At 42.1% G+C, this 27,037-nt stretch overlaps 1 protein-coding gene across 4 annotated transcripts in view; it reads right to left on the bottom strand.

Annotated features, from left to right (window-relative positions):
* LOC139395366 (phosphatase and actin regulator 4B-like) overlaps positions 1–26,272 on the bottom strand; it is a 37,425-nt gene extending 11,153 nt beyond the window's left edge. The window contains exons 1-6 of one of the 4 annotated variants that reach the window (XM_071142951.1): positions 26,194–26,272; positions 14,230–14,336; positions 14,084–14,128; positions 4,081–4,242; positions 3,655–3,735; positions 2,256–2,765 (exon numbers count right to left, since the gene is read on the bottom strand). In XM_071142951.1, the coding sequence (XP_070999052.1) occupies positions 2,256–2,765; positions 3,655–3,735; positions 4,081–4,242; positions 14,084–14,128; positions 14,230–14,242 (811 nt within the window). In that variant the 5' untranslated portion in view covers positions 14,243–14,336; positions 26,194–26,272. Of the gene's footprint in view, positions 1–2,255; positions 2,766–3,654; positions 3,736–4,080; positions 4,243–5,289; positions 5,480–8,991; positions 9,199–14,083; positions 14,129–14,229; positions 14,337–26,193 lie in introns of those variants that run through there. The other 3 variants (XM_071142937.1, XM_071142944.1, XM_071142961.1) reach the window with 3 other exon arrangements.
* Positions 26,273–27,037: the final 765 nt, after the last annotated feature.

Raw genomic sequence — 27,037 nt, 5'->3', positions numbered from 1 at the left:
AAAACACACAGCACACAAAACACGTTACATAACATACATGTGTTAAAGAGCACTATACATTTAATAACTAATCATCATCATGAGAGACACATGAGCGCATGTGTCAAAGACCGCACACACAACAACTCACTACACACTGCTAGCCTTTTTTGGGTGCGTTTGGCTCTTTAAAAAATGGAAAAGATACTATCTCATCCCTAAAAAACAAATGTTTCAGTCTTGGGTTGAAGCACTGAGCCAATTTGTGCCATTCACTCAGTCACTCTAGTGTGTGTGTCAAAACACTTGTATGAGATTGTCATTATCAGGGGATCCGCTGTGTAGATAAACAGTGCTGTAATTACAGTACTAAACCCCCATTCCCCTAGCCCTCCACCCTGCTTCTTATTATCCCACGCCATTCCTCAAAGCTGAAGTTTATTTATAGACAAGTCCTTATCACATGCTGATGTCACAGAGAAAATAGGAAATAGTGCCTTCAGAAAGTATTCACACTCTTACTTTTTTCAAATTTTGTTGTGTTACAAAGTGGCCTTTTTTTGACAATGATCTACACAAAATGCCCTAATGTCAAAGTGGAAGAAAAATTCTAACAGTTTTTTTAATGGAAAATAAAACCATAATATATCTTCATTAGATAAGTATTCAACCCCTAAGTCAATACATGAATCACCTTTGGCAGCAATTACAGAGTCTCTGGCACACCTGGATGGTACAATATTTACCCATTATTATTTTTAAAATTATTCAAGCTCTGTCAAGTTGATCATTGCTAGACAGCAATTTCCAAGTCTTGCCACAGAGCCAATTTAAGTCAAAACTGTAACTAGGCCACTAAGGCACATTCAAGGTTGTCTTAGTAAGCAAGACAGAGTATATTTTGGCCTTGTGTTTTAGGTAATTGTCCTGTTGAAAGGTGAATGTGTCTCTAAGTTTCTGTTGGAAAGCAGACTAAACCAAGTTTTTCCTCTCAGACTTTGCCTGTGGTTAGCTCTATTCCATTTCCTTTCATCCTAAAAAAAAAACTATAGTCTTTGCCGATGACAAGCATACTCATAACATGATGCAGTCACCATGCTTGAAAATATGAAGAATGGTACTCCGTGGTGTGTTGGATTACAGGTTTCCTGAACAGGCTTCCTTCTTTGCATTCTGTCATTTATGTTAGTATTGTGGAGTAACTACAATGTTGTTGAGCCATCCTCAGTTATCTCCTATCACAGCCATTAAAATCTAAACTCTAAACAGTTTCCTTCCTCTCTGGCAACTGAGTTAGGAAGGGTGCCTGTATCTTTGTAGTGACTTATTTTGGCTTGCCATTACAAAAGGTTTGAACATTTATTGACGCAAGACTTTTCAGCTTTTCATTTTTCTAGAAACACATTTCTAGAAACATAATTCCACTTTGACATTATGGGGTATTGTGTGTAAATCAGTGACACAAAATATTAATTTTATCCATTTAAAATTCAGGCTATAACAAACGGGGAAAAAGTCAAGGGTGTGAATACTTTCTGAAGGCACTGTAGGTCAGAGAAAACCGAGGGAGAGGTAAAAGGGGAGAAAAGGAGAGGGAGAGAGAAAGCGAGAAGATTAAGATATAAATCAGGGAGAGTATAAGATCTAAAAGAAACAAGACACTACAGACCATTTAGCTCAGTGTGTAATAGCTGGAATGGTATCAATTAGCTTTAGCTCTTCAGCAGGGTTACGGTTGAGCTGACAGGCATTAGCTTTTAAGGACAGGAATGGTTAAAACGATAATGCCGCATTAATTACGAAAGGAGGAGAGGATGAGCTAGTCCCTCTATTCCCTTCAGCTCCCGAATAAGACGCATAGCTGGAGCAGGACTCTGGGGAGCAAAGAGGCTCCGAGACTCGTGTCTATATCTGGGGCCAAACCAGAGGACTGAAGAGGAGGAAGATTGACTGGAGAGAGGGCAGTCAGAAAACCAGGCTCCAGGTAGAAGTTGCCCTTATGCAAAGATCTAGGATCGTTTTCAAATCTTTCATTAGGGGGGAAAACACAAACCGTAGATCAGTGTCTAAGGACAGCTTCACCCTACTCCACAGAATAAGGCCGCGTGTGTGTCAAATCAAATTTTATTGGTCGCATACACATATTTAGCAGATGTTATTGCGTGTGTAGCGAAATACTTGTGTTCCTAGTTCCAACAGTGCAGTAATATCTAACAAGTCACAACAATACACACATATCTAAAAAGTACAATAATGTGTTGGTGTTAATAGCTCACCTCTACGGGCCCTTCCCTCCTCTGCGGACGCGTGCCGGGGGAGGGTAGGTTTCCATGCGGTCTCAGCAGGGCGACTCCTCCTACCGTCCTCTGATGGCGCCTTCTGCAGGCCCGGCCGCTTGTCTCCGTCAGAAGGGTGGAGTCTGCCCCCGCGTCTACCCTCCTCCTGTCCCATCCCCTGCACCATCGCCTGGCCCTGCCAGGCCATGTTAGACTTCCATTCCCCCTCCCCCTGGGACCCTCCACCTCCTCGCCGGCCCTCCTCCTGCTGTCCGGAGCCTCTGGGACCACCCTGGCGGTCTACGTCCGGGGGGAATCGGACCCTGCGGTCCTCTATCTGGGGCAGCCAGGCTGGGTTAATCTTAAAGTCTGAGGGGTTCATCCCAAGGTCTGAGGGGGGTCTTGTCTGGTTTTCCTGCCCTCTGCCCCCTCCACCACCACCACCACCCACGGGCAGGGTGTGGCCATTCTTCACGTAGGACTGTTTGGGGCTGTGAGGATCGTCCCCTTCTGTCACAAAAATGGACACAAGCAGTGAGACTTTCCATACAGAGTCACTCACACATAAGAAGATCTATAAACTAGCACTACTTTGAGTCACTAACCAAGTGTGAGGGAGGGGTTAGTCAGAAATCTAACAAAGCCATTATCTCTACTCAAAATTTTCTGCATATTTGAGTATAAATGGTCAAACTTAATTGGCTTGTTGAAATAGGGCACATGATGGCCTTTTGGATTGGTTCCCTCTGTGCATCTGGACATGATTTCACAGGCCCCTTCAGAATGAGAGGTTTTAGAAAGGTGTCCTAACTGCCAACCCCTTTGGACCAGAGCTCTGGCCATGGAGTGAAATTTGTTTAATAAACGGGCCTCTGCAACACTGACGCCGGCAAAGCGAGTAAGAGCACAGAACACACTGACTTTAAAAGCTATTCCGCTGCAGGGCGCAATTCGTTCCACTTTCCCCAGCTCAAGAAAAACACCATGTAATTTTCTTCCCAAAATATATAGTTATACTGTTGAAAAGGAGCATGAGAGTGAATTTGACTTTCTTCAACTGCCATTGAGTGTGCTGAACTTGAAGCTGTTACTTATCGACTATGCTGTCTGTGTAGGTGTGATAGCCCTGGACTTTTGTCTGATAAAGATAAAGCCATTTCCAATTTGCTCCCTCCCCCTTGGCTGCCATAACCCTTAAATGTTTGTAGATCTGAAGGGTCTGGATAGGTATATGCAGGGTAGTGGTGGAGCGTCCACCATGTTGCTTACACTTTACAGATATAGAAACATTGAAAATGTTAGGTGCAAGAGAAAGGAGTAGGGAGCCAACTGGAACTGGCTGATTGAGTCATGTGGGGATCAGGTGAGTGAGTGACATCACCAGTGGCAGCACTCTTACCATTCTCTGAGAGCTCCTTCAGCACTCCCTGTTCTATAAGCTCCTGCCTCGGTCGCCTCATCGACATCTTTCTCTCCAGAACTGCCGTCAACACACAGAATTTAAGCCAGTGCATTAAGGCTCTGAGTTTTTTTCTTCAGATTTTTTCCAGATAGCATATAAAACCGAAGATAATATTTCAAATTTTAGTGTGTCATTTCACCTTCCAGAAGTCAAAGATGTAAGTTTACAGATCTTCAGATAAAAAGGATATTATTCTAACCACTATAACAATTGTTTTGTTTAAGCAGACTGAACTGGACACACTAGAAAAGGCCATGGCATGTACATATCACCAGGAGACAGGAAAACACACTGAAAGGCGTTTGATAAAGATTGAATGCAACACGTAAAAACTAACAAACACAATGAAGCTGGAACACAAACCTTCTGAAGTTTCCGTAAACTTCTCGCTGCTTTTCTTCTTCCTCCACTTCCATGGTTTAAAGATCTTGCCAAGGGTAGAGAACTTGCCCTTGCCCTTGCATGGGAGAGGGGTGCTGTCCCCATCTCCCTCCGTCGTGTTGTGCAGGTGGTCAACTTCATCAACTGGAGCAATGGAGTCAGAGAGAAAATAATGGAGAGTCAAGAAACATTGTTGAAATATCACAACCATAACTGGGCATCTACAACATAACAGCAGCACAGAGAGCAGAGGTAACCAGAGCCCTGACATTTTCACAGTAGCCTAGCTAAGCTCTAACTCAGGCGAGCAAAACCTTGTGCACCAGCTGCTGTTTAGCCTGGCCCATGCACTCCGAGTAAAGTGTAGTATTATAGCATTATTCTATAGCCTAACTGAGCTAGACTGACACCCATATGCACCATGAGTAAAGAACATGGGAGGGCCAGGCTCATTAGGAAGATTATTATCTTTAGCTCAGAGCTCTGGGACTGTGTGTGCTTTGGCGGGGTGATGGTGAAAGCTCATGTACTCCTCCACACATTCACAACCAAGTCACCAACAGCTTTGGGAAGGGAGAGTCCCTCTTGCACTGGCCTCCGTCCATAGCTTCCCACAGTCTCACATTCCTCCCTACTGGGAGAATATTGTTATCAGCCTTTCAACACCAACAGGCTATGTGGAAGCACACACACACATTTTTCACTAACAAATACACCTTTAAAAATAATTGGGGAGGTAGGACTCGCTCTTTGGCCTGAGTGCGTCTCTTTCCAAGACACGCACAGACATCCAGCTGCCATGGTAACAGCTCAGCTGACTGACAGGCTGACAAGGTGCTGAGCTTCACAAGGCCTTTCACAGAACATCTCTGTGAGCCAGGTTCCTCTAAGGTTGAGGTTTTAATTCAGCAGACATAATATTTACTGTGTATAAGGGCTGGGGCAAAACAACCAACCAGTCCCACAAAAACAGGATGTCCTGGCAATAACACAACTATAGCAATTCGGTTCACACATCAACACACGCTTAAAATAAAAAACACTATTTTCCAGCTGCTGATGGGCAGAGGTAATCATATTATACAATACCTTCCTTCAAAAGACCAGAAGTGGAGGTATAGGAAACATGTCAAAAGGTGGAAATGGGCTCCAAAGCAGGGTCATGGAGGTTATATTACAGAGCTAGTCTACCTGGGTAGGAGCTCAGGGTCCAGCTTCCATGGTGGTGGGACTTGAGGCAACATGCCATGAGGAAGCAGAAGGTTGTGTTCAAAAACTCAAACTCTTGTCCCGAGTCGATCCCAACACCCTAGGTAGGGAGGGGCTGGGGGCGGCTGTGACAGCGCAAAGACCCACAGCAGGCTGCTAAATCACATGCAGACAAAACATAAAAGTTCAGAGGCCAGCTCCAAACCATATACATCCAGCTCCTTAGGAAGTTACAAAAACCAGTGGATTCAGGTTGATGTCCAAAGAACGAGTTGCTAAATGCAGTTGTCTGTAACACACACTCCCCTGGTTCTCCTACACTTAGGCACAGCAGGCTCTGGCAGAGCGGTCTGCCTCTGACAAGGAAAGCACGGCAGGCAGGCAGGTCAGCTAAAATCCACTCAAGCAGGACAAATGCTGGTTGTGCTGGGCCGACACACTCCAGATCCACAGTGGGTTGACTGACTGATACTACCAGAAACACACAGCAGCAGAACATTCACTCCATTCAGCTGGTAGCAAGAAATACAGTTGATCTTATCCCAGAGATTGGAAAGGTGACCAAATGGATCCTTCCTATACCCAAAAGGGTGCCTGAAGAGTGAGTGGAGGTCCGGAATGTGTAGGCTGTCTGCAGCTGTGTAACTCGGACAGAGGGTGAGGTCTGGGAAACACAGGGAGGAAACAGCACTCCACCCTGATCCTAACTGTGACAGAACAAAGACAACCTCCACCCCTCACACATCTTACTGTACTGGACATGGAAAAAGAGAGCCTGTTTCAACTGATAGCCTGCATTGTAGGCTATAAAGCACACAGGACATAATATTAAGTGATAATGCCCGAGAAGGCGGTGTTTGGAGGATATATTGGCACAGGTGTTAGCAAATTGTGCCAATATATCCTTCAAACATCGGCTTTGAGGGCATTCACACTTTTATACAATGGGTCACCAACATATTCAAATAATGATTGACATATTTTAATTAAAAAATAAATTTTGATCAATTTATTCATACTATTTCATCCTTCCACAAGATATAGTCCTGACACAAATCTAGAGTTGCTACCCAAGCTGGCTGGTCGTTCATTCTATCGGATCGGTTGCTGGAGACGTGACCCAGTTCAGTCTAAATGTTCCATTGCTAGCTAGGCAACTACGGCTAACTTACAGTGCAGCCAGAAGAACAGCAAAATAGCTGCACTTGAATTTGTTTAAACGCTTTTCTAGTGACATTTATTTGTACGCATCCGTAAAAATGAGCTAATGAGGCACAATTTCGCCTGGCATAGAAAATGTGCTCACTTGTCAGGACACTGTTGTTCAGAAGAGATAACTGTGTTATTGGCTAACACACAAAAAAAAAAAGACTGCAAACTAGCTGCACTTCATTTTGTTTAACATTTTTTCAATTGACATTTCTTTGTATATATCCATAAAAATAATTCAAGCTGATTCATGATTTCGACTGGCTGAGAAACGCTGCCTGCCTGGCTGTCTCGTTCCGATTCCCGACACGTTCATTACTATGGGACAGCTGAAGATCAAATTTGAATATTGAAACAATGTTGCAAATGTCAGAGAGACAGAGAGCAAGGTTTATACAAATCTCAGAGGTTGAAAACTAAATGTTAGTGAAAGAAATGTGAGAACGTCTAGATGCTTTTTATAGTCGAGATCAAATTTATAAATTGCCTTGCTGGGCTGATGAGACAGAAATCTGACAGCGCAATCCACTATGTAAAAACAAAGGTCTCAGAGAGGTCTGGATGACAAGTTCAAAGTGAATGATGCAGTAACAGCCAGGATACCAGGCTAGACAGTTATGTCCAATCAGGAAGCCAGCCCATCTAGAGCTTGCCAATAAGGAAACAGGGTCAGACTTGGTCGTCACTAGTTATGTTACATTCCCAAATAAGAAAAAAATAAATCGCTCCTCAACCAAAATAGGGAACTAACAAAATGAGCCTCTGACAACCAGAACGAAACAGATGGGGTTTTAAAATGGGTTCTGAAAGGCATCCATGGGGGTGCCTACTGACTGGGTGCTGGCCAAACAAACTTGAGTAGGGTCTTAAACACCCACCATGTGTAGTGTAACGGAAATGACTAGCTAGTGGCTGAAGTCTGACAATTTTTACGGCCTTCCTCTGACACCACCTGGTATAGAGGTCCTGGATGGCACGAAGCTTGGCCCCGGTGATGTACTGGCACTACCCTCCCTTGCGGTCGAAGGCCGAGCAGTTGCCATACCAGGCAGGGATGCAACCCGTCAGGATGCTCTTGATGGTGCAGCTGAAAAACCTTTTGAGGATCTGAGGACGGCATGCCAAATCTTTTCAGTGTCCTGAGGGGGAATAGGTTTGGTCGTGCCCTCTTCACGACTGTCTTGGTGTGCTTGGACCATGTTAGTTTGTTGGTGAGGTGGATGCCAAGGAACTTGAAGCTCTCAACCTGCTCCACTACAGCCCCGTCAATGAGAATGCGGGCGTGCTCAGCAACTGGACATGAATATTTATAAGATAACCTTTTACCCGAAACGAGAAAAGTATTGCCAGGAGCAGGTTAGTTGAAAGATCTATGGCATAATTTTGTATAAGCTAAGCTGTAATGTTGAGTATGGAAACATTGTTATGTAACATATCTTGCGTAAAAAAACGGTAGTTAATTATGATCCAGGTTTAGCCTCAGCCCCTTGACTTGCAGGAGCAGTCAGGTGAGCATGTGGTGGAGAGCAGATTGAGTTGTTTTAAGGGCCTCAGCAGCAGGCCCGCTGCCTCAAGCAGCCTGATCACTTACATAAGAGTCTGTTTCCGCAAAGAAAGCCCACCCTCTCCCTCACTTTCCGTGTTTTGAAATAGCTAGTCACTTTGACTAGTCACTAGTGGGTGGTACCAGAGGTAATTCCAATACCTAAAGTTTTTTTGGTTGAAAAGATAGCCATTTCTAAACCTGGTTTTGTGTACTTGCACTTACACACTGGATCGGACTGGCTATCTGGCATTTCAAATGCCAGATGGGCTGGTTGATTTTTTGCCTAGTGTGCCTGTAACTTGTTATTGGCACACTAGGCTGATTACTCGCTGGTTGCCATACTTCATCTCTATAAAATAATAATAATAATAATAATAATAATAATAATACCCAATCTCTTAGGCTTAACCTCCATGGGATAACAGACCACAACAATACTGGGGGAAGGGGGATGCAATGGCTCCAAAAAAGCACATAACGCCCTACACATTGACAGACAATCCTATTTCCAGTAATCCCTCAGAAAAATGTTTCAATATCTCAGTTTACTGCCACAAACAGTGAGGCATGTGTTTGTGGGGCTAATCTTTTTGTTTTGTACACATCACGTCAGAAGGGTATCCTGCACTCAGTAATGTGGGTGCACGCACACACATAGCTGATATTCATCCACATGATCCCAGTGATTTTTAACATTTCCTGTGGTAAAGACAGAAATAAAGTGTGCAACATTGTTGATTACACAATCTCCTGCCCCGCCTCTCCGTTGCCCTCTCTCCTTCGCAGCTAAGATGTTGAAAAGAAACTAGAAAAACTGAACACTAAGGATCGTATTAGAAGTGCTTGAGTGTATTTATAAAGGTGCTTGTGTGTACTTGTGAGACTGATTATAGAGCATGTGTATGTGAGTGAGTAAACGAAAAACTCACCGCTACGGTGGATGTGTTGGTGTTGGTCCTGAGCTGGGGTCTCCAGAGGAAGGCTCTGTCCCATGATCCAGCCCCAGAGGGGCCTCTTTTCCTCTTTCTACCCAGGAATAGGCACTCCGTGCTGGGCAGAGGAGGAGCACACCTGGTCCACAGCTTGTTCAACCAAGTTCCTTGGTATCCTCTTTCCCGGACACCTCTGTCTACTTTGCCAGAAACTCTGTGCGACTTTCTTTCCCCTCTGGTATACTCCTCCCACTCTCCCTCCCTCTTTCGGTCTCCGTAAGACCTACCCTCCCTGCTCCCTTGAAGTGCTCCCCACCCTCTCCCTTTCTCACTGACCCTCCCTCCTTGGGTCTCTGGCCAGTCAGAATTCACAGACGGATGCCTATCATTCCTTTGAGCTGCACTTGTGGTGTATAAATATAACGCTTGTATTTTAGTGTGTGTGTGTGTGTGTGAGAGTGACAGAATTTACCAACATTCTCTGGCTAACCTCTCAGGCTTTAGTCCTTCATATATGCCCACCACAGTGGGATCCGTCTTCACAGGATCTCTTTCCACTTTGAATGGGGCACTCAGCAGCTTTATAGACCAAACCAGTAGTAATGAAAGTAGTTTCAGCGGTGGGCTCTGACTGCTCATGTGACCTGGCAGTGGCCAGATCCAGGTCAAAGGTTAAATAATGACACCCACTGAGGTATTCATATTCTGTCTCTATGGAGCCACCATATGGATGTACAGCATGAGCAGGAGGCTCCTAACAGCAACTCTCCCAGTAGGGCTGAGAGGTGTGAGTAGTCACAGAGAACTAAAAGGATGGGCCACTGTCCGAGAGAGAAAACACCAAAATTGGGAAAAAAATATAGAAAGTAGTACCTTCTCTCTCTCACTTCCGACATAAAAATGAAATTGTTTAAAGCTGGAAAACCAGAGCAGGTACAAAGCTACTAGCATGTCCTTTGGGAGAGATATCTATTTCTATCTGTGCCCTCTGTCAATGGAGATGTAGTTCAGATAGAGAAAGGAGGAAGTGTCTGCTCTGAGACCACACAGCATTCCATCAGCAGAAATGTCACTAGTACTGCTGAGGAGGTCATGGGGTGGCAGGTAGCCTAGTGGTTAAGAGCAGAAAGGTTGCTGGTCTAAATCCCGAGCTGACTAGGTGAAAAATCTGTTGACGTGCCCTTGAGCTAGGCACAACCCTAACTCTTGCAGCCAAGAGGTCCAGTAAGTCGCACTGGATAAGAGCGTCTGCTAAATTACTAAAATGTAAATGTGAAAAATAAATGCAATATGCTTCACAAAAGCCTTCTTTACATTCTCTTCCAGTCACCACTCAAGAGCAATACTGAGACGATACTGGTTCGTTCCATGTCATTTCAGCAAGCCATGACAACCATGTTTACCTGGCCACTGTTTCAAATGCTAACTTTTAAGCATGAGAATGCATTACATAGGATATGAAGAAACAATACTCTGAGCCGCAGCTGCATACTATACTGAACAAAAATATAAACACAACATGTAAAGCATTGGTCCCATGTTTCATGAGCTGAAAGAAAAGATTCCAGAAATGTTCCATATGCACAAAAAGCTTGTTTCTCTCAAATTTGTGTACATCCTTGTTAGTGAGCATACAGTGCCTTGCGAAAGTATTCGGCCCCCTTGAACTTTGCGACCTTTTGCCAAATTTCAGGCTTCAAACATAAAGATATAAAACTGTATTTTTTTGTGAAGAATCAACAACAAGTGGGACACAATTATGAAGTGGAACGACATTTATTGGATATTTCAAACTTTTTTAACAAATTAAAAACTGAAAAATTGGGCGTGCAAAATCTCTCCAGAAGTTCAGTGAGGATCTCTGAATGATCCAATGTTGACCTAAATGACTAATCATGATAAATACAATCCACCTGTGTGTAATCAAGTCTCCGTATAAATGCACCTGCACTGTGATAGTCTCAGAGGTCCGTTAAAAGCGCATCATGAAGAACAAGGAACACACCAGGCAGGTCCGAGATACTGTTGTGAAGAAGTTTAAAGCCGGATATGGATACAAAAATATTTCCCATACTTTAAACATCCCAAGGAGCACTGTGCAAGCGATAATATTGAAATGGAAGGAGTATCAGACCACTGCAAATCTACCAAGACCTGGCCGTCCCTCTAAACTTTCAGCTCATACAAGGAGAAGACTGATCAGAGATGCAGCCAAGAGGTCCATGATCACTCTGGATGAACTGCAGAGATCTACAGCTGAGGTGGGAAACTCTGTCCATAGGACAACAATCAGTCGTATATTGCACAAATCTGGCCTTTATAGAAGAGTGGCAAGAAGAAAGCCATTTCTTAAAGATATCCATAAAAAGTGTTGTTTAAATTTTGCCACAAGCCACCTGGGAGACACACCAAACATGTGGAAGAAGGTGCTCTGGTCAGATGAAACCAAAATGGAACTTTTTGGCAACAGTGCAAAACGTTATGTTTGGCGTAAAAGCAACACAGCTCATCAACCTGAACACACCATCCCCACTGTCAAACATGGTGGTGGCAGCATCATGGTTTGGGCCTGCTTTTCTTCAGCAGGGACAGGGAAGATGGTTAAAATTGATGGGAAGATGGATGGAGCCAAATACAGGACCATTCTGGAAGAGAACCTGATGGAGTCTGCAAAAGACCTGAGACGGGGACAGAGATTTGTCTTCCAACAAGACAATGATCCAAAACATAAAGCAAAATCTACAATGGAATGGTTCAAAAATAAACATATCCAGGTGTTAGAATGGCCAAGTCAAAGTCCAGACCTGAATCCAATCGAGAATCTGTGGAAAGAACTGAAAACTGCTGTTCACAAATGCTCTCCATCCAACCTCACTGAGCTCGAGCTGTTTTGCAAGGAGGAATGGGAAAACATTTCAGTCTCTCGATGTGCAAAACTGATAGAGACATACCCCAAGCGACTTACAGCTGTAATCGCAGCAAAAGGTGGCGCTACAAAGTATTAACTTAAGGGGGCTGAATAATTTTGCACGCCCAATTTTTCAGTTTTTGATTTGTTAAAAAAGTTTGAAATATCCAATAAATGTCGTTCCACTTCATGATTGTGTCCCACTTGTTGTTGATTCTTCACAAAAATATACAGTTTTATATCTTTATGTTTGAAGCCTGAAATGTGGCAAAAGGTCGCAAAGTTCAAGGGGGCCGAATACTTTCGCAAGGCACTGTATCTCCTTTGCCAAGATAATCCATCCACGTGACAGGTGTGGCATATCAAGAAGCTGATTAAAAAGCATGATCATTACACAGTTGCACCTTGTGCTGGGGACAATAAAAGACCACACTAAAAAGTGCAGTTGTCACACAACACAATGCCACAGCTTTTAAGGGAGCGTGCAGGAGGCTCCTAACAGCAACTCTCTCAGTAGGGCTGAGAGGTGTGAGTAGTCACAGAGAACTAAAAGGATGGGCCACTGTCCGAGAGAGAAAACACCAAAATATATAGAAAGTAGTACCTTCTCTCTCTCACTTCCGACATAAAAATGCTGACTGTAGGAATGTCCACCAGAATTGTTGCTGTAATGGATTGAAAACAAAGTCACTAAAAACAGACACCCCTTTATTATTATTTTTTAAACCAATTTGTTCATGTATTTGTCTGAATTCATCTAAAATTGTATATTCTACATGCTTTAGTATTAGTAGTCCATTAGGCCAATAGATGGTGCTGTTGCACTGTGGTAGTCAGGAAAAACAGCAAGTTCTGGCCAAGTGCAAGTACCATTCTTCAAAATAAAGAAAGCACCAGAACTTTGCAGATGTAAACTTGTCCGTTCTTTTTAACAGAACTTCCAAAAGTTCTAATATCAAAAAAATATGTCATAACATGCAATTGAAAAACTTTGTCAAGGTATTATCACGTTATCTGGAGTGTGGACGTTTAGTGCAGACAGTGCGGGCGCCTGAAAGAAAGACGAATTTACGGTGGTGCCACTATCTTAAAGCTGAATGTATTGTTGTCAGTTTTCTTTATTGGTAGCAGTTTGTAGAAAAACATTCAGTTATTTATGTTTTCATATATAAGTGTTTCTATTGTATGAACATGAAATACACTGTGGTTTTCATGTGAAATCATACAGTAAGACAGGGTTATTTGTGGAACATTTTTGAATTCTGCTTTAGGTAAAGTGGATTTATGCTCTGTATTTTAAAGTGTGCACTTGTTTGATGTTACTGTTTTAAAAGTACGAAGAAGAAAATAGACAATTGAACAAGTGAAAAAAAACATTCTGAATAAAGAAAACACCAGAACTATTTAGGTAACATTGCCAGAGAATTTAATGTTAATTTCTCTACAATAAGCCGCCTCCAAGGTCACTTTGGGGCCTATTATATTGGTTCCATTGTGCTAGGCAAGCTCAATCAAGCACAGCTAAAGTATTTGCTGATTTGAACAGATGAGGTCTCTGACCTTCTTGGGCTGTCTCTCTCGGGTAGGAGCATTTGGCCATTAACCGAAAGGTTGCTGGATCGAATCCCAGAGCCGACAAGGTAGAAAAGTCTGTTGTTCTGCACCTGAACAAGGCAGTTAACCCCACTGTTCCCCAGGCACTGATGAAGTGGATGTTTATTAAGGCAGCCCTCCGCACCTCTCTGATTCAGAGGGTTTGGTTTAAATGCGGAATACACATTTCAGTTTTACAACTGACTAGATATGACCCTTCCTTTTCTCTGCTTCTGAAGATGGAGTCTGTAGTTGTACGGCCCTTTCTCACTGCCCCACATAAACTGGGCTGGCTTCCAGAAAGCAGGAGACAGAGCTGGGCCAATTCGCATGAGCCCGGAACCTGTCGACCTGGAAAACAGACTGGGCCAGGCCTCTTCAGCAGGCAGACGGAACTGAAGCTCAACACACAGACTGGTGCTAACAAGAAAGGGAGGGAGCCTGTCTCCCTTGCCTACAGCGGGCGCCATAGAGAACTGAGCTGTCTGCTGTGCGCCGAGTAGCAGCAAAAACAAACTGCCCCATAAACACACCCAGGTCTATATTGCACTACTACACAAACCACAATGAAAAAGAAGCCAAACTTACCACGATTTTCCATTACAAGGTCTGAGGCGCAACAGTCAACGGTTCCTGAAAAAGAAACGGCAACATGATTTATTAGCCTGCAGAGGTAAATGGCAAAAGGTCAACTTTAATGAGTAGCATTTATGTTAAACTGAAAAGATGTACACTGGAGAAGGTCATTGGTGTTGGGAGGTGGTGGTCTTCAGCAGCAGTAGGTAGGTCTGTGGGGAGAGGTTTCAGGCCTCCCTGGAGATGCCCTCTCGGCTCAGTCCCTCTGTCCAGAGAGAGCACAACACACAGTCAGTCACACACAGCTGGGAGGGGAGAGCATTTTACCAGTTTTAAATGGGGATTGATAAACAAGTGACATTCCACATTAAACAACACTTAAATATTTAGAGTATTTGGAGTGAGGAGAAGGGTAATGGCATCACTATGACACGCAAACACACATTGTCTTGACGATTGTTTGAAAAATGCATTTTTTTCCCTCTTCAGATTTACATCCAAATCTGAATTCTAAGCTAGTTAATAAAAACAATTAGCAATGAACACATTGTGGTGTGTGGTTACACACACACACACACACACACACACACACACACACACACACACACACACACACACACACACACACACACACACACACACACACACACCTCTAGCTGCAGCTTGGTGTGACAGTGTCATAGCCAGGGGGACAATATTAAACCTTGGGAACAGAACGGGAGCACGTTCGCAATTTATTTTTAGTGTCGCCAACTCGAGCAGATCTGCTGTAACAGGGACCTTTTCAGGGAGAATGAAGGACAAGCACAGGAATGGTGTGCGTGCGTGTCAAGGGAGAGATGATGGAGTGTCAAGGGAGAGGTGAAAAAGTGTGGGTGCAGGTTAGGGTTGAATGGCGGGAACCACCCAAAACCACTCCCTTTTCCCAGGTTAAATAACTGTGAGAAACTAGAAAATTATAATAAATTATTTATATTAACAGCATGACGTTAAACTTTTAATATGCAATGTCTAAACCTGGCGTCCCTATGGCCTTCTCTCTGCAAGATCAATCATAAATGCTCATGGTGTGGACAGACCATCTCAGACCATCTGATCATTTATCACTCCAGTGTTAATCTGCAAAATTGTAATTATTCGCCTACCTCCTCATGCCTTTTGCACACAATGTATATAGACTCTCCTTTTTTTTCTACTGTGTTATTGACTTGTTAATTGTTTACTCCATGTGTAACTCTGTTGTCTGTTCACACTGCTATGCTTCATCTTGGCCAGGTCGCAGTTGCAAATGAGAACTTGTTCTCAACTAGCCTACCTGGTTAAATAAAGGTGAAATAAATAAATAAATAAATAAAATGGAATGCAGTTCACACCGCATGTTGACCCATCATGGTAACTTGTGACAGGTATGCTTACATTTGCTGCGGCATAGCATACTGCTACAGTAATACAAGGACCGAATGCACGTATAATTTACACATCTCCGTCTGGCTTTCGGTGATCAGCGGATTTTAGAATTGTAAAGATTTTTTTTATTGCAGCTGCAGTTTTAAAAACAGCCTATCACTCTATTATCATTGCTTTTAATCAGAGCATGCACAAGCAGACTCTCCATCAATTCCCTTCAAATTGCAGGAAAATAGATAATCCTGTTCAAAACATCCTAGCCTACCTCTTTCAGGTAATACATTCAATGCAGTAGTAGCCTTACATTTAGCTAATGAATGATGGGTTATGCATAATAAGCTTATAAACTTATAGCCTCTGTCTCTTTTGCAATACACATGCGCCTGTGCTCCGCTGCCCTCTCCTTAAAAAACCCTGGCAGGAAAAGCTAGACTAGAATAGCTTGCTGGACATTTTATATATATTTTTAAAATGTTTTATACGAATAGACTATTTGAAGAGGGCTGCAAGTTCGTTTGCCGAATGTTAAATACAACAGTCAACAGAACTGATGTTTAGTTTGAAAGAAGAGCGAACGCACGATGGCGGTAGGCTGTAGCAGTTATTTAGTCAGACCCATAACCATTCAAATCTTTGTGAAGGGAAGTGAAAGCCATCCGCATCTAATTCTAGTCCTATATTATTCAAGCATGTCATTAGAATGATAAACATAAAGACAACTCAAATAATTTAATTTAGCTTAACTGTTGAAAGCGAGGAAGGAAAGAAACAGGAGGTAAGGGGTGGGCTAGTAACATCAGGGGAAATATTACTAAAAGGTACAGTGCCTTCAGAAAGTATTCAGACCCCTTGACTTTTTCCACATTTTGTTTACAGCCTCATTCCAAAATTGGTTAAAGTTTTTCCCCCTAAAATCTATACACAATACCTCATAACGGACAAAGAGAAAACAGGTTTTTAGAAATGTTTGCAAATGTATTAAAAATAAAAAACTGAAATGTACATAAGCATTGAGACACTTTGCAACGAGACTCGAAATAGAGCTCAGGGTGCATTTCCATTCATCCTTGAGATGTTTCTACAACTTGATTGGAGTCCACCTGTGGTGAATTCAATTGATTGGACATGATTTGGAAAGGCACACACCTGTCTTTATAAGGTCCCACAGTTGACAGTGCATGTCAGAGCAAAAACCAAGCCATGGGGTCGAAGGAATTGTCCGTAGAGCTCAGAGACAGGATTGTGTCGAGGCACAAATCTGGAAAAGGGTAAAAATGAATTTGCAGGGACCACGTTAGGTGTAATGTCTTTGTGTGTGGTGAGTGAGTGAATGAGTGAGAGGTAAAAGGAGAAAGTAATGTAAAAGGAGAAAGTAATGAAAAAGCTGGAGGGACAGTAATAGTAACTGTTCTGTCTTACAACACAACCTAACTTGCTGCCCATTCAGAGGCCTTATATTACTACCATCAGATCATTTCCTGCAACCTCCCACCATGAAATAGTTATGACTTGCTTATAGTTGAGAATGTTTGGGCTATAGTCTTACTTCTGCTAAGGCACAAAGTTACAAGTACAGTGGTTAACAAAGGTTAACCTCATGGCAGACACACATAAGAATGACACTCCATCCCAGTAATGCATGTTGGTGCTTGGTATGTAATTATGGTATGTAACAATGTAAAGGCTTGACCCTGAATCAGTCTGCTCTGTTGAAGTCTTCTATAAAAAGTTCTACAAGGAGGGAGCCAGCGCTGCTTTGCCTGAGTCCCCAACAAGCTGTGTGCTACCAAGAAACGACCTGCCAATGTCTTCGAAACAGGTTCTTCATGGTTTACAACAGGTATTCTACAGGTACTTTAACCATGAAGTCATTGATCCAAGTGTCATTTTTGTAAATGTGGTAAAAAAATATTTTTTTAAAGACATTGGAAGGCCAGCGCTCAATAGCTGTGAGTCCTACATTCACACAAGGACTCACTCTAGGGTTGGGCGTTCAGTGAATTGGCTAGCAGAGATGTGTGGGGGGGAATTTGAGAATTGAACAACATTCCTATTTTGGAGAATGTGTGAGTCAGTGGAGAAGCCAGCTACGACCAGTCCGTTTTGTTTCATGTTTGTGACCTCATGAAAGACAATACAGCCACATTACCCTAACTCTGTTTATACAGGATCCTCAGTTATGAGGCTTGCATCTAATTATTGTATAAAATGAATGAGTAAAGATGAAACTATTTGCAAAATTATGTAATGTGATGTTAACTTGTTGAGGATAGGGGGCAGTATTTTCACTTTGGATGAATTGCGTGCCCATAGTGAACTGCATCAAACTCTGTCCTAGATTGCTAATATATGCATATTATTATTACTATTGGATAGAAAACACTCTGAAGTTTATAAAACTGTTTGAATTATGTCTGAATATAACATAACTCATAGGGCAGGCAATCTTCCAAACAAGAAGTGAAATTCTGAAAGTTGGGCCAACTTTGAAGTCAAGATATGGATCTGGAAGCACTTCCTACGCATTCCACTAGATGTCCTCATTCAGTAGAAAGTGTAATGGAGCATTTGCTGTGAACTTTGACCTAATGGGAGGGACAATAGTCAGTGTCCAGACAGAATGCCATTTTTCTGTGGCGCATTTCTCTGTGGGTGCTACGGCTGTTCCATTCGGCTCCAGATGAAAACGTATGATCCGGTTGGAACGTTATTGGATATATATGATAATAACATCCTGAAAATTGATTCTCTACTTAGTTTGACCAGTTTATTCGACCTGGAATATATCTTTTGGAAGTTTTCGTGCAAGTTATCTTGGACCAGCAGTCAGTTTTTGGGCACGTGAGCTGAAAGTGATAGCAAATGCAGCTACTTGGACACTAGTATTGGACATTATGGAACAAAACAACGATTTATTGTGGAACTAGGACTCCTTGCACTACATTCTGATGAAAGATCAAAGGTGAGGGAATATTTAGGTTGTAATTTCGTATTTCTGTTGACTCCAACATGGCGTTTACGTCTGAGCGCCGTCTCAGATTATTGCAATGTTAGGCTTTTTCCATAACGTTTAAAAAAAAATCTGACACACTGGTTCTTAATGCAACCGCTGTATCTTTAATTATATGTAGAACATGTATCTTTAGTCAAAGTTTATGATGAGTATTTCTGTTATCTGGAGTAGCTTTCTATAATACCTCCGGATATTTTGGAGGAATTTCTGAACATAGCATCAATGTAAACCGAGATTTGTGGATATAAAAATGCATATTATCGAACAAAACATAAATGTACTGTTTAACATGTCATATGGTCCTACCGTTTCTGTACCAACAGTAGTGTTGAAATATACCGTATGCCCGGGGTAAGGGTCTTTCTATTAATAAATGAGGCCAATGTGTGACATTGAGATAAATATTTCTAAGTGGTGAAATTTTTTTTTCAAAGATTTCATGCAGTTCCACATGTGTACTTGATGGAATAAAAGTGAATATGCAAAATTGGTCCATATCTCCACCTATACAACATAGGTCTAGGACTATAGATCCTTTAATAATAAGTCTACCCCCTCCTTTTTCGAACATTCTGTTAAAAATCGCGCAACTTTTCAGCGTCCTGCTACTCATGCCAGGAATATAGTATATGCATATGATTAGTATGTGTGGATAGAAAACACTCTGAAGTTTCTAAAACTGGTTAAATCACGGCTGTGACTATAACAGATCGTGTGTTTCATCGAAAAGCGCAAGAAAAACTGCTCTCTGAAAGCTAAAAATAATTTCCATGCGTCAATTTCATGGGTTGTTAAAAGGGCACAAAATTAATTATGGACCTGCATGCAATTCCTACAGATTCCACACGATGTCGCCATTGTCGTCATTTTCCAGGGACTTTTTTGTTGGTAAATCCAACTAACTGGATTCAATTTCTTCCGGTCTCCGCCAGGATGTTGTGAGGTGCACATTTTCAGCCATTGATTTGAAGACGAGGAGCTATTGAATACACATCGCCCTGTAATCATTTTGATAGATTATAAACGTTTACTAATACCTAAAGTTGGATTACAAAAGTATTTCGAAGTGTTTTGTGAAAGTTTATCGTCGACTTTTTTAATTTAAAAAAATGACGCTGCGTTTTAAAACAATGTTTTTTTCTGAATTACACAGCTTCCATAGAAAGCTATTTTGGGTATATATGGACCGATTTAAACGAAAAAAAGACCCAATAGTGATGTTTATGGGGCATATAGGAGTGCCAAGAAAGAAGCTCGTCAAAGGTAATGAATGTTTTATATTTTATTTCTGCGTTTTGTGTAGCGCCGGCATTCAGGCATTTTGGGGTGTTGCATTTCCAGGTGTCTACTTGAGACATCTGCGTCTCAAGTAGGAGCAAGAAGTTAAGCGGGGTTCATACAGACGCGCTCCAGTAAGGTATATTTCACTGGTCATCCCCAAAGCCAACTCCTCATTTGGCTGCAAAAATCACCAAAGCTGGAGTCTTATATCTCCCTCACTAACGTTAAGCATCAGCTGTCAGAGCAGCTTACCGATAATTTCATCTGTAAATAGCCCACCCAACTACCTCATCCCCATATTGTTATTTATTTTTTGCTCCTTTGCACTCCAGTATCTCTACTTGCACATTCATCTTCTGGTCATCTATCACTCGTGTTTAATTGCTAAATTGTAATTATTTTGCCACTACGGCCTATTTATTGCCTTACTACATTTGCACACACTGTACATAGATTTTTCTATTGCGTTATTGACTGTACGTTTGTTTATCCCATGTGTAACTCTGTGTTGTTTGTGTCACACTGCTTTGCTTTATCTTGGCCAGGTCACAGTTGTAAATGAGAAATTGTTCAACTGGCCTACCTGGTTAAATAAAGTTTGAAAAATATAATAATAACATTGGCTAGCCAAATTCATGGACTTTCAGGGAATTTTTCAAGCACTTAAATTGTAATTGTAAAGGACGTCAATGTTGTAGAATTGTATATTTTATATAAATCGTACACATAGGGCCTAATTGACCCCCCCAAAAAGAATATATATATAAAAAATGTCATAGAGTATGCCATTACCACTAAGAATAATGCATTTTTTGGCCTTGTCAATGCATTGACATTTTAATTATTATTATATTTTAAAATCTGTGACAATAATGTGGACCTTGCCTGACAGATTGGATGCATGCATGGTGATTTTCATGTAGCCTATGTGGCCGAGGGAGGCGCATAATAAAGCCATGAATAGCGGTATCATTAATCTCACCATCGCTGTTTTTATAATGAGAAAGTGACCAAAAAACTGGTTCCTTTTTAATGGAAGGATTTGACTGGAATGCCAAGTGAAGCCAGAGTTTCGCAACACCCAACACCCACACAAACGAAAGTGGCCACATTTATCACCAAAACCGATCAAAAAAGAAATCACGGACAATTAAGGGAGCAGGGGAACATAAATTGGCTACAATAATTACAAGGACTTTTCAAGCACCAAATTCAGGAAATGTCTGATTTTGAAGGTAGGCCGACTATTCATGTAATTTAATTTGAGCTCCAAATTCAAGTAGGCTACTTCTGGCCAATTGTATTGTTTAAAATTGCAGGTGTAACATGGAAAGCAAAATGTATGTCATGTTATTTCATTACCAGATCATATTGTGAATAAGCCCACTAGGCTGTCATTTGTTGTCACTATATATATATAGAATAATGAATAGGACTAGCGGTGGGGTTGCGCAATAGTCTATACAATTAAGCACGATAGACTTGGTGTCCAATCCGAGGAACAATAACATATGAAAACATGAAATTCTCGGTTAATCAAGCAGACAGATGATAAACATAAATTTGCTAGGGATATTAGATCCAACGTGGATCCAGGCACAACGGTTTTCACAGGCTTAATGAATGAGAAACCAAAATATTCTGGATATTCCTTGCGAACACCTTTTTTCCAGCACGTTTGTTGCATCGCATGCACAATCACAACAGATATTAGTCACTTGACTGTCATTCTGAAAATTCCTTCCTGGGTCAGATGGTGTGAAAATATCACGGCGTAACTAAATCAGCTTGCACATCCAACAAGTAATATGCAAAATTATTGAAGAACCGCATAAATGACATTATTGGTTTAGGTTTTAAGTATCAAGGTTCCAAAGACTGTGCCTAAAATAGTGTATAAGAGGTCATACAATAAGTTTTGTAGGGATTCATATGTTGATGTAAAGAATATTTGCTGGTCTGTGGTGCAACCAGACGCTGCACTTGACACATTTATGAAATTGCTTATTCCGGTTACTAATAAGCACACACCCATTAGGAAAATTACTGTAAAAACTGTAAAAATCCCCTTGGATTGATAAGGAATTTAAAAATTGTATGGTTGAGAGGCAAAAGGTATGGCAAATAAGTCTGGCAGCCCAACTGATTGGCAAACATACTGCAAATTAAGAAATCATGTGACTAAGCTAAATAAAAATAAACTATACTATGAAAAAGATAAATATAATGAATGATAGCAAAACATTTTTGAGCATCTTAATTTTGGGGGAGAAAAGAGAACTTGGCTCCCTCATTCATTGAATCAGATGGCTCATTTATCACAAAACCCACTGATATTGCTAACTACTTTAATGACTTTTTCATTTGCAAGATAAGCAAACTTAGGGATGACATGCGAGAATCAAAATGTTGACACTTCACATCCAAGCATATCTGACCAAATTATGAAAATAATTCTACTATTGAATTCCCGTAAAGTCAGTGTGGAAGAGGTGAAAACAAATATTGTTGTCTATCAACAACGACAAGCCACCGGGGTCTGACAATCTGACAATATTGCCACATTTGTAATGTAATCCTACTAGAAAGTGTGCGCCCTCAGGATGGGGAGAGAAGCTAAAGTCATTCCGCTTCCCAAGAATAGTCAAGCCCCCCTTACTGACTCAAATAGCCAACCAATCAGCCTGTTACCAACCCTTAGTAAACTTCTGGAAAAAACTGTGTTTGACCACAATGCTATTTCACAGTAAACAAATTCACAACAGACTTTCAGCACACATATAGGGAAGGACACTGAACAAGCACAGCACTTACACAAACGACTGATGATTGGCTGAGAGAAATTAATGATTAAATGATTGTGGGGGCTGACTTGTTAGACTTCAGTGCAGCTTTTGACATTAGAGTTACTTGTCTAACAGAACACAGAGGGTGTTCTTTAATGGAAGCCCATCAAACAATCCAGGTAGAAGCAGGAATTCCCCAGGGTAGCTGTTTAGGCCCGGGCTTTTTTCAATGTTTACTTACGACAACACTTAACAAAGAGATGCAGTTAGTTTCAGAATGGGTAGCAAGGAATAAGTTAGTCCTAAATATTTCCAAAACTAAAAGCATTGTATATGGGACAACTCATTCAATAAACCCTAAACCGCAACTACATCTCGTAATGCATAATATTGAAATAGAGCAAGTTGAGGTGACTAAACTGCATGGAGTAACCCTGGATTGTAAACTGTCATGGTCAAAACATATTGATACAACAGTAGCTAAGATAGGGAGAAGTATGTCCATGATAAGACGCTGCACTGCCTTCTTAACACTGTCAACAAGGCAGGTCTTACAGGCCCTAGTTTTGTCGCACCTGGACTACTGTTCAGTCGTGTGGTCAGATGCCACAAAGAGGGACTTGGGAAAATTGCAGTTGGCTCAGAACAAGGCAGTACAGCTGGCCTTTAAAAATACACGGCGAACTAACAATAATGACATGCATGTCAAATTCTCATGGCACAAAGTGGAAGACAGATTTACTTCCTCATTACATGTTTTTGTAAGAAGCTGAAGGTACCCAGCTGTCTGTTTAAAATATTAGCACACAGTTCGGACACCCATGCATACCCCACAAGACATGCCACCAGAGGTCTCTTCACAATCCCCAAGTCCAGAACAGACTATGGGTGGCGCACAGTACTACATAGAGCCATGACTAGATGGAACTCTATTCCACATCAGGTAACTGATGCAAGCAGTAGAATCAGATTTAAAAAGCAGGTAAAAATACACCTTATGGAACAGCGGGGACTGTGAAGTGACAAACATAGGCACAGACACATGCATACACAGACACGATAACATACACACATGTACTCATGGATTTCGCATATGTGGTAGTGGAGTATGGGCCTGAGGGCACACACTTAGTGTGTTGTCAATTCAGTAATGAATGTATTGTAAATGTTTTTAAAATTGTATAACTGCCTTAATTTGCTGGGCCTTAGCAGCAGCTAATGGGGATCCATAACAAATACAAGGTAAGGCAACTCTTTCGGTAATCAACAGCTTTGTAACAAGTTATCCAGTGTAGGAAATCCTCACTGGTACCTTAGTTTATAGAAAGACCCATAAATTCAATTTCTTGAATGGGGGGGGGGGGGGGGGGGGGGGGTAGTGGATAGTTATATATTGGGATATTATTATATGATATATTGTACCATTTTGACAATATCATTTTTGTGAGTTTGCTTTACCTGCACCGACATGTCATAACTTGCTCTCAATTTTCTTTTTATAGGGAGCCAATTTGTTTTCAGCACTTTTATTTAACTGATCAAAACTTCTCATGGTACTCGTCTCTGCAGCAGACATGGAGACCAATATGTTTGTAACATCGAATTGAAATAAAATCACAGTATTGAATTGCAATACATATAACACTGTGTGAGTCGCAATACATATTGAATTGGCACCTAAGTATCATAATAATTTCATACCGTGAGGTCCCTGGAAATTCCCAGCCCTACAAATGACTATCACTATACATTGTCTTTCTTTAATGAATAGTGTGTTAGTAACCCATGACTACATGGGGAAAAGCCTGTTAAGACAATGTGATGGCTGTCATCCTGAGAGGCTCCATTGACCAGAGCTATAAACAAACACCATCCAATCAATGCCCTACCGTGAGGTAATAATTATGTCCAGAACACAGCCAAGTACAGGGTTCTACTGCTCTATTACACACAGACACACTTGCAATCATAAATGCATGAACACAGTCACACACAGCCATTACCTAGGCTAATAGTCTGTCTAGGACTCAGCTATGCAGAGGGTTCTACTGCTCACACACACACTTCCCATCATCAGGCTACCATTTAATATGACTGATTACTCTCTTTCAGAAGCACCATTACCCCTTATGAGTTTCTATTGCTGTATGAGTGTAGGAACAAGGCTTTACTTTTCAACCACAAAAGGAAGCTAAAAGGGTAAAGGAATGAAACTGAACAAGTGGCAGTGACACCAGATAAGCCCCATCCTTTCCTTGAGTTCAGAGCCTGGGCTAAATGTACTGGACTTTTAGCATTGAATGACAGGCAGTCACTGAATTATTGGACAAGGTGCGAAAGCACACACACACCACAGAGGCAGCAGACGTCAGGGTGGTTGAAGATGACGTTTCTCACACTCCTGACTCGCCCAGTACCACTGCTAGGTGAGTCACAGCAGAATCTGGAGCAGAGTGGCGAGCATTTCCCGATCTTAGAAAAGTGTGTGTGTGTGTGATCTTATACATCTCGTTATGCCCTCATATTTATTCTCAGCCTTTGAATGCATCACTGCATGTCATTTGTGCTCTCTCCCTCCATCGCCCTCTCGTTCTCATACTCACAGCACACCGTCAGGATGGTGCTTGTGGAAAAGGGATGAAAATGTTTCCCTTTTGAGTTAACAGTCTAACTGCTGGGCGATAACGCTGAGCTCAATCAATACTTTTCAGCGTCGCCACAAGTCTCACTGTGTCAAAGTCAGACAGTCCATAGATTTTAATCACTCACTCTTCCACCACAGCGATGCCAGATATGTGTCAAAGACAAGTGGTGTATAACACGTCAGTCTCCAGTCCGACTACACCTGACCTCACACGGACTGTCAAGCAGGAGGGTGCGAGACCTGGCACACACATTGGTCGGTGATAGTCCTGACTAATTAGAGACCGTAATGATTTCCACCGTGGTGAGTAGCCGATTGAATCGATCCTGATGAACTCTGGGTCAGTGGTTGTCTTATAACTCATTCTGATCAGTTCCGACTGATATGAAAGATTATCTTGCCGTAGCAAACAACCTGAAGTGACCCGCAGACTAAACCCACAACTCTTTACAACCAACACAGACTAAACCTACAACAACTCTTCCTCGGAGGTTACTTTTAAGTCCTGCTATTGCCTGCACCCCTCTCCACACACACACTCACACCTATCCCCCCTCCACAGTCAACAAGTACCAGGCATCACAGGTCAGAAAGCACAGGTCAGGAGGAATCACAAACTTGTTGTTGCTTGAGTCACTACTATATAATCATTTGTAGAGTGCACCACTTCACTGGCTGGCACTCCACTAGCGATGATTCAATTACAAGCGAGCGGAAACGGGAGCAGCTGGCTTGGTTATGTGATCTTTAAATAGCAGCCCAGCCCACCTCCTCTCACTGCAGGGTTGCTTGGGTTTTTGGGAACAAATAGCCGCAAATAAAGTAGAGGAAAAATAGTTATCCCCAGTTCTCTACGCTTCACGAAGCCAACACTGAGCTCAGCCTATGACATGCATCTAGCGCTACACATCTAGAAGTAGATATGCATTGCCAAGCACTGCAGTTGTCCAGAACCAGAGCTTAAAGCAGGTGGACCCAGTGCCATACTCACTGCTCTGGAAGGGCCTTTATGACAGATCTCTCCCCTGTCAAAGGTGTCTCGGAGCTGGGTGCGCAGTGGCAGACATACAGCCTCTCTGGTCCCTCTCGTGCGAATCTCTCCGATCAGCACCGCTCCCCGGCCCCCCCTCTCGGATACGGACAGAAGATAGAGTCTGTTCTCAATCCGGGCCAGCTACACGTCATCACCGCGCCTACCCCAGAATAGCACCACTCACCACAGGGACTTATGGCCCACTTTCCCAAGGAGCCCAAAATGCTCCTCTCCTCTGAAAAACTTTACTTCTCTCCACCTGTTTAGAGCACTGTTCAACAGTAAGCTAGTGCAAATGGACCTTTGAAATTCACTGTTCTTCGGTCACTACGAGCAATGAGAATGTGTTTTTATCCTCTGCCCAAAAGGCAGAAGTAAGGACTCCACTCAATGTGGTATGTGGAAGTGAAGTTCCTGATTACAGTACATACAGTAGACAAGTTCTCTGGCTTGGACAGTTGTCATGTATCAGCATAATCTAGCTTGAAACCACACCTTTTGCATGGTCAGTATTTTCACACAGCCATCTCCCAAGCTCCCTGCATCCCATATTTCCGTCCTCGTGCCTAAATGCACTTCCACTGTTAAAGCCAGTGAGTCCGCTGTCTCCGCACCCTCACCCCTGCTAGTGGACTAAGATGAGGGGTGAATAGAGTACATTAACTGACAGCGTTTCCGTTAGCCGGTAAAAATAAATACATGAAAAGCTGATAAAAATGCTCGGATAAATAATGCTTTTTAATTCATTGGTGTAAATACCAGTCGATGAAAATAAATTTCACCGCCATGCTTATCGGTCTAT

The sequence above is a fragment of the Oncorhynchus clarkii genome, chromosome 3, assembly GCF_045791955.1.
Source record: "Oncorhynchus clarkii lewisi isolate Uvic-CL-2024 chromosome 3, UVic_Ocla_1.0, whole genome shotgun sequence".
In the NCBI taxonomy this organism is placed as follows: Eukaryota; Metazoa; Chordata; class Actinopteri; order Salmoniformes; family Salmonidae; genus Oncorhynchus; species Oncorhynchus clarkii.
Note: the sequence above shows the minus strand (reverse complement) of the source record. Positions and strands in the feature narration are given on the sequence as shown.